This window comes from Folsomia candida, unplaced genomic scaffold (genome assembly GCF_002217175.1).
Source record: "Folsomia candida strain VU population unplaced genomic scaffold, ASM221717v1 Fcan01_Sc026, whole genome shotgun sequence".
Taxonomy (NCBI): domain Eukaryota; kingdom Metazoa; phylum Arthropoda; class Collembola; order Entomobryomorpha; family Isotomidae; genus Folsomia; species Folsomia candida.
In genome coordinates this window covers 1,814,643-1,821,326 of record NW_019091218.1, presented here as the reverse complement: position 1 = coordinate 1,821,326, position 6,684 = coordinate 1,814,643, and the positions used below count along the sequence as shown (strand labels likewise).

Genomic DNA, 6,684 nt, shown 5'->3' with positions numbered 1-6,684 from the left:
GAGTTAAATGACTCAAAACGCTATAAAGAGAAGAAGAAGCAAATTAACTGTGTGACCGTGCAAAAATTTGTGAAAACTACGAAGTGGGGTCACACAGCTTACAAACTAACCAAAAAACCTCTCATGTCACAAAAATATATCGATGACCGTCTGAAATTTGAAGAACTCCTTCAGAAAAGTGCCCATTTGAGTGAAAAAAGACTTGGTGAAGAATTGCGCAGTCACATCCTTTGGACTGACGAATCTATTATTGAACTATATCCAAAATTGAACCAACAAAATGTTCGTTACAGGACAGAAAACAAATCGGATGTACCATCAAGAGCGATCCCAAAATTCGGGCTTAAAGTTATGGTAGCGGGTGGATTTTGTGCACGTTGCGTGACCCCTCTACATATCATACCAAAAGGCCAATCAGTCAATGCAAAGCATTATATGGAAAAAATATTACCTATCTATTTCGATAGCATGGGGAACAAGGAAATATTTCCGAATGAAAGAAAAATAGTTTTCATGCAGGATGGTGCTATAGCCCATACAGCAAAAGCGAGTTTGAGTCTCATCAAGACGCAAGTTTCAACGGTCTGGAGCAAGGGGGTGTGGGCCGCTAACGGCCCAGATTTGAATCCCCTGAAGAACCAGTGGTCCATACTTAAGGAAAATGTATACAAAGAGCCACAACCCCGAACGAGGGAAGAGCTAGTAAAAAACAGTTCAAGATGTATGGAATTCGATTTCCAGAGGCACATTGGAAAAATTAGCACAGAGCCTTAAACAAAGAGTTGAGGGCATGGTTAAAGTAAATGGTAACAAGACCAAATACTAAGGTAAATATGTCGAACATTTTTTGTAAGTATCACGGGTAGTTTTTTTTTATACTAGCCTTCACTTTTTTACAGGAAAAATGGGATCGGACTTTATTAACACCCTGTATTACAAGAAACATGGATAAGATGGGATTCTGTAGAATTTAGGGATTTACATATATCCTTGCGTTAGAGATGTCTCAAGTCCGACAAATTGACGGCTAAATATTTCGGGGTGGCCATGCTAATCGCGAGTCAATTTTTGAACTCCCTCCAAGTGTACAAAAATATGTGGTTTATATTCAAATACAAACAATAAAGTATGTGTAGATACATACATATTCCGAGCGACCGCGATACTACACTAACGATAACATTGGTAGGTTAGATATTAATATTAATTAATAACTGATATCACTACCATTTCCAATTTTATTAAAATACTGCATAAGAAAGACATTTTTACATACATATTTATGTATTTGCAGTCGGATATCTCATTATTCTGTTTAAAACAGAAATGCCTGTTGCGTAGCCTGCGTGACAAGGCCAGTGGCGGAGGAAGTTGGGGGGACATGTCGGGACATTAACATTATGGGATAGGAGAAGGAGAGGCTTCTTAACATGGGCAAGATACGATTTTGGCGAATTTCTAGGGGGACAATGTCCCCCTGTCCCCCTGCTTCCGCCGCCACTGGAGAAGGCTGAACTTGAATTACATAGTAAAGCCTTCAATTCTGAACAAACTTTTACATATGTAATTGTACCCCGCTGATGATAACCTACAACTCAATCCTTTTAGTCTCATCGTGCACTCGCTGGTCGTAAATAAGTTCAGGTATTTTCTCATTTTGCGCTAAAAGATCTGCAAACTTGCTTCCCAACTTTTTCTGTTGATCTGACAGTTGTCGGTATTTTTTCATATTATCCATCATTCCACCTTCTCGCTGAAATGTATGAAAAGTATTTCAAAATAGTAATTAAGCAAACAATTGAAATTAATGCTTATAAATTATCTCATTAAATTTGATCTAAGTAAGCTTACATTTACATAGGAAATGTCCAAACTTTTGGTTGCCATGGATATAAATTCATTCGTAAATGCGACAATGTTACGAATTTGATCGGATGTTGTGCTCTGGGTGAGATAATTTTTCAAGAATTGTTCCCCCTGAGAAAGTTGGCTCTCCAATTCTGCCTTTTTCGATTCACTCTTCTCCAACTGGAAGATTTAATATTTAACAAAAACTAACCATAAAGAAGAATCTTTACATACTTTTTGCATGCAATTACGTGGGAGAATAAATACTTACGAGGACAAGATTTCTCAACCCTTCGACCTTCTCGAACAATTTGGCCAGTTCTTCTAAAATACTCAAATCCATTGGGACATCTACCGAAACAGGTTTGAGCGCAAGAAGTCCATGCTTTATCTTGAAATGCATGACATGCCGTCCCCAATATTCATTCATTTCGAGAAGGGTGTTCAATTCTTTGGTCGCCTCGATCCATAACTTTTCAATGGTTTGGATTTCCAGTTTTGACTTGTCCTGAGCATAAATAAATAGAATAATTTCTTACCAACGATGTGAGAAAGGTTTGGATGAAATCAAGAATGTAATGGGTATCAATTTATTTCAAAATTTGATACGTTTTTGCATCTTCCAAGCCTAACGTGGTGCGTTATTTCCACAAAATTAGGGTGATTCACAAGGAAAAGTATTAGATCAGATTTTTTAACATTTATCAGTCAATGGGGGTGAGTAGGTTGCGTACTTCTGAATAATTAAAATGTTATAATTATAAATACCTATGTACAGGGTGGTTGTCATGCAACAATGGAAAATTTTTCAATGGGAAAAGTCCCTAAATCTCCATTAGTTACAAGATTTGGGATTGAGATTTTTATGAATTATTCAAAACTGATGACAAAATTCTTAAAATGTTGCATTTTTTTAGGACAAAATTTCGGTAACTAATGGCAATTTATGGATTTTTCCCATCGAAAAATTTTCCATTGTAGCTTGACATTTTAACCACCCTGTATATATACAGTAGTTCAATAGTGGTCCCCCCACCCGAAAAAAAACTTAAATTTAAAAACTTGAGATAATACGATTTAATTGCAACCCAAATTATTTTGCAAGAAAATTCACCACGTTATAAATATGTATTTGTTGATAAAATTGTTCAGTATGTGAAAAAAATTGTAACTAATTAGAAAATTATCCACTTACGTAAAGCTCAATATCTTCTTGTACAAGTTGTACCATCCTCTCTCTTTCTGCACTTGCGTCAAGTTCTATTAGTACTCGGAGACATTGTTGCAAATGGATTTCCCCGGATATTGTCCTATTATAGTTTATCTCAATATCGTGACAAAGTTTTGTAGTAATTGTCACAATTTCTATCTTCATATGTAGTAAAATAATAACTGTATCTTGAGCCAAGTCCACCGCTTTGGCAAAAGTTGAACTCTAATTTAAAATTAAAATAATTTAGTATTTGCAATAATAATTAGGTATATTGTAATAATCGATGTCTCACCATTTCCGCCACTTTCTCAGCCTTCTTGTAATAGTCAATAATATATTGGAGAGACTCACTCATCAAGAAAATATCATCAAGCTCATGGAATGTAGAAATTTTTAATTTTTTCAGCATCATTTCTATATACTTGGATTTCTCAGGAATATTATTTTCACTGAGCATGACAGAGTTAGAACGGTCCAGCTCCTCGACACGATTCCAATCTGGTTTATGTGGGAAATCACTGGCGTCAAGGATTTGAAAAGTTTCCTCTAAATGGCCGGCATTTTCAAAGATGGTCTTAACTTGAGAAACAAATTCTTCGGGATTATCCAAATTGTGTAAAGTTCCTCGCACAAATTTTAAATTCTTTTTCATCATTTCACTTGTTTTAGATTTGGTGTCAGAAGCACAGAATTGTATGTGAAGGAAGAAGAAAAAAATACAAATTAACACAGTTTTCCACATATTTTAATAAGATCTTAGAAATTCAATTTCGACTTAATTTCACGGCAGAGAATATTCAGAAAATTATATAAACGAATCGGATTTATGTATATCGTATGAAATAAATGAAACGTTGTTTAAGACTTTAAATCCAGATTAAAGCCGGAGTTTTCTTATGGAACATGTGCTATGCATGACTTGTTCTGGTATAAAGTGAGCAGTATTTACGACATTTATATATGTTCGTCGTGAATCTATATTACACCAGATGCTATACAGATTCATGATGTTCGTGGCATAGGAAAATGCAACATGTGAGGGTGAGTAAGTAAGTCGTTTATGTGTGTACTAGTCTCTTAAGCCCGCAGTGCGGGCTCTAAGCAAAACGATTTTATTATTTTATTACGAAAAACGTTCACTCACGACCCTATGGGCGTGACCACGAAAAACGTTGTCACGACTCTAATTGGGTGTGTCCACGAAAAACGTTGTCACGACTGTAATTGAGTGTTACCACGAAAAACGTTTAGTCACGACTCTAAAGGGGGTGCCCACGAAAATCGTTCAGTCACGACTCTAAAGGGGGTGCCCACGAAAAACGTTCAGTCACGACTCTAAATGGGGGTGGCCACGAAAAACGTTCAGTCACGACTCTAAAGGGGGTGGCCACGAAAAACGTTCTTCACGACTCTAAAGGGGGTGGCCACGAAAAACGTTCAGTCACGACTCTAAAGGGGGTGGCCACGAAAAACGTTAAGTCACGACTCTATCGGTGTGACCACGAAATTCGTTTAGTTACGACTCTAAAGGGGGTAACCACGAAAAACGTCCGGTCACGACTCTATGGGTTGACCACGAAAAACATTAGGTCACGACTCTAAAGGGGGTGGCCACGAAAAACGTTCAGTCACGACTCTAAAGGGGGATGACTTCGAAAAACGTTAGGTCACGACTCTAAAGGGGGTGACCACGAAAAACGTTAGGTCACGACTCTAAAAGGGGTGACCACGAAAAACGTTAGGTCACAACTCTAAAGGGGGTGACCATGAAAAACGTTCAGTTGCGATTCTAAAGGGGGTGTCCACGAAAAATGTTAGGTCACGACTCTAAAGGGGGTGACCTCGAAAAACGTTAGGTCACAACTCTGAAGTGTGGCATTGTTCTAACGTTTTAAGTACGTTTAGGCACTTAAACCAAAAGCCCGCCCTCTAGCGCTGAAAAACAGCCAACATCCGATAGGTGGCGCTGGTAGGTAATTAAAATTAGTAAGGCACAGGTCAAGTGTCAACTTTACCGTGGGGCACAGAGGTCACAGGTCAAGTATAGTGGATGTGCCGAGGTCACAGGTCAAGTATAGTGGATGTGCCCAGGTCACAGGTCAAATGTCAAATCTAGTGGGTGTGCCAAGGTCACAGGTGAAATGTCAAATCTAGTTGGTGTTCCCAGGTCACAGGTCAAGTGTAGCGGGTGTGCCGAGGTCACAGGTCAAGTGTAGTAGGTGTGCCCAGGTCACAGGTCAAGTGTAGCGGGTGTGCCGAGGTCCCAGGTCAAGTATGATGGGTGTGCCCAAGCCACAGCCACAGGTCAAGTGTCAACTCTGTAAAGTGTCAACTTTATGGGTTGTACGCAGGTCGCAGGTCAAATGTCAAGTCCAGGGGTGTGTGCCAAGGTCACAGGTCAAATGTCAAATCTAGTGGGTGTGCCAAGGTCACAGGTCCAATGTCAAATCTAGTGGGTGTGCCAAGGTCACAGGTCAAATGTCAAATCTAGTGGGTGTGCCAAGGTCACAGGTCAAACGTCAAGTCTGGTGGGTGTGCCCAGGTCACAGGTCAAATGTCAAGTTTAGGGGGTGTGCCCGTTCATTTGATCAAGTCTCGGCAGATCTAAAGGGTGTGTTTCGTTGTTCTCGTGTTCGTCAACGTTTTGACACTTTAGCGAAAAACGCCCTCTAGAAACGAAAAATGTAACATAGTGCCCCACCTGCCGCTAGGTGACATTAGCTTGGACAATGTGAGACACGTGTGTAACCAAGCGCCAAGTTCAACTGGTAACACACACCACTGCACAATTCTTGGTTCTGATTTGCATGTACCCATATTTATGTAGGTACATACATATTTGTATGTATGTACATATATGTATTGGTACATATTCGGCTATATGTATACAGTTTAAAAACTAATCCTGTGTGTGCGTAGGTAGACACTTACCATAAATCTGTACATTGTAGTACCCACACTATAGTAAAAGACAAATCCCTTTGTGCCAATCTATAAATGGAAAGGTCCTCTCCTTATACACCCAAAGGTATGGAGCAGCAGGCCCTTCCGCGGTTGCCAGACTGTGCTTGGATTCTTTGGCCATTCACATTGTCACATCTATATTAAAAGTTGGAAATATTGTTCGGAAATAAAGTTTAAGAAAGTTAAGTCTCAAATTCAAAAATTTTTCAAAAATTCAAAAATAATTCAAAAATTAATTTTATTTAAAATTCAAAGACAAATGTATTTTTGTTATTTATAAAACTTTCTAATGAACCTGGGACAATTTATAAGATTTGAAAAAGGCGAAGGAATAATATTTCCACGTTTTATGAAATTCCGAATGCAGCGAGTCTGACAAGAGATACAAAAGATAAGATAATGTGCAGTGAACTTAAGAACACGCACATAGGTTGAAGTTGAATGACACGAGATTTCGATTGGTTTGACTGCAAACATAAACAGTTCTATTTTACGGGACGTAATTGCACGACAATCATCAGCCAATGTGTTTATAAGCTGGAAATGTTTGTCTGCAACGGAAGAAAAATAATCTTCCGTGACGGAAGGGAGAGTTGAGAAAGCAATAATATTAATTGGTGGAATTTTTATCATCAAAATTCAAATCAAAATTCACTCTC

The 6,684-nt window shown here is 38.5% G+C and overlaps 1 protein-coding gene across 2 annotated transcripts; it reads right to left on the bottom strand.

Moving 5' to 3' along the window:
- Positions 1-904: 904 nt before the first annotated feature.
- LOC118438828 lies at positions 905-4,096 on the bottom strand. 2 transcript variants are annotated; one of them, XM_035859604.1, is made up of 4 exons: positions 3,044-3,145; positions 2,120-2,356; positions 1,852-2,028; positions 905-1,753 (listed from the first exon to the last, which is right to left on the bottom strand). In XM_035859604.1, the coding sequence occupies exons 1-4, from the start codon at positions 3,077-3,079 to the stop codon at positions 1,589-1,591; spliced, it is 615 nt and encodes a 204-aa protein (XP_035715497.1). In that variant the 5' UTR covers positions 3,080-3,145; the 3' UTR covers positions 905-1,588. The 2 variants fall into 2 exon arrangements, with proteins under 2 accessions (XP_035715497.1, XP_035715496.1); XM_035859603.1 differs by lacking the exons at positions 905-1,753; positions 1,852-2,028; positions 2,120-2,356 and adding an exon at positions 3,354-4,096 and having other exon boundaries at positions 2,793-3,283.
- Positions 4,097-6,684: the final 2,588 nt, after the last annotated feature.

Bases quoted from the DNA above. Each gene is read 5' to 3' on its own strand.
- LOC118438828 (XM_035859603.1), bottom strand. From the start codon at position 3,803: ATGTGGAAAACTGTGTTAATTTGTATTTTTTTCTTCTTCCTTCACATA. The intron at 3,284-3,353 runs GTGAGACATCGA...ATTTTAAATTAG, and splicing joins CTGAGAAAGTGGCGGAAATG to AGTTCAACTTTTGCCAAAGC.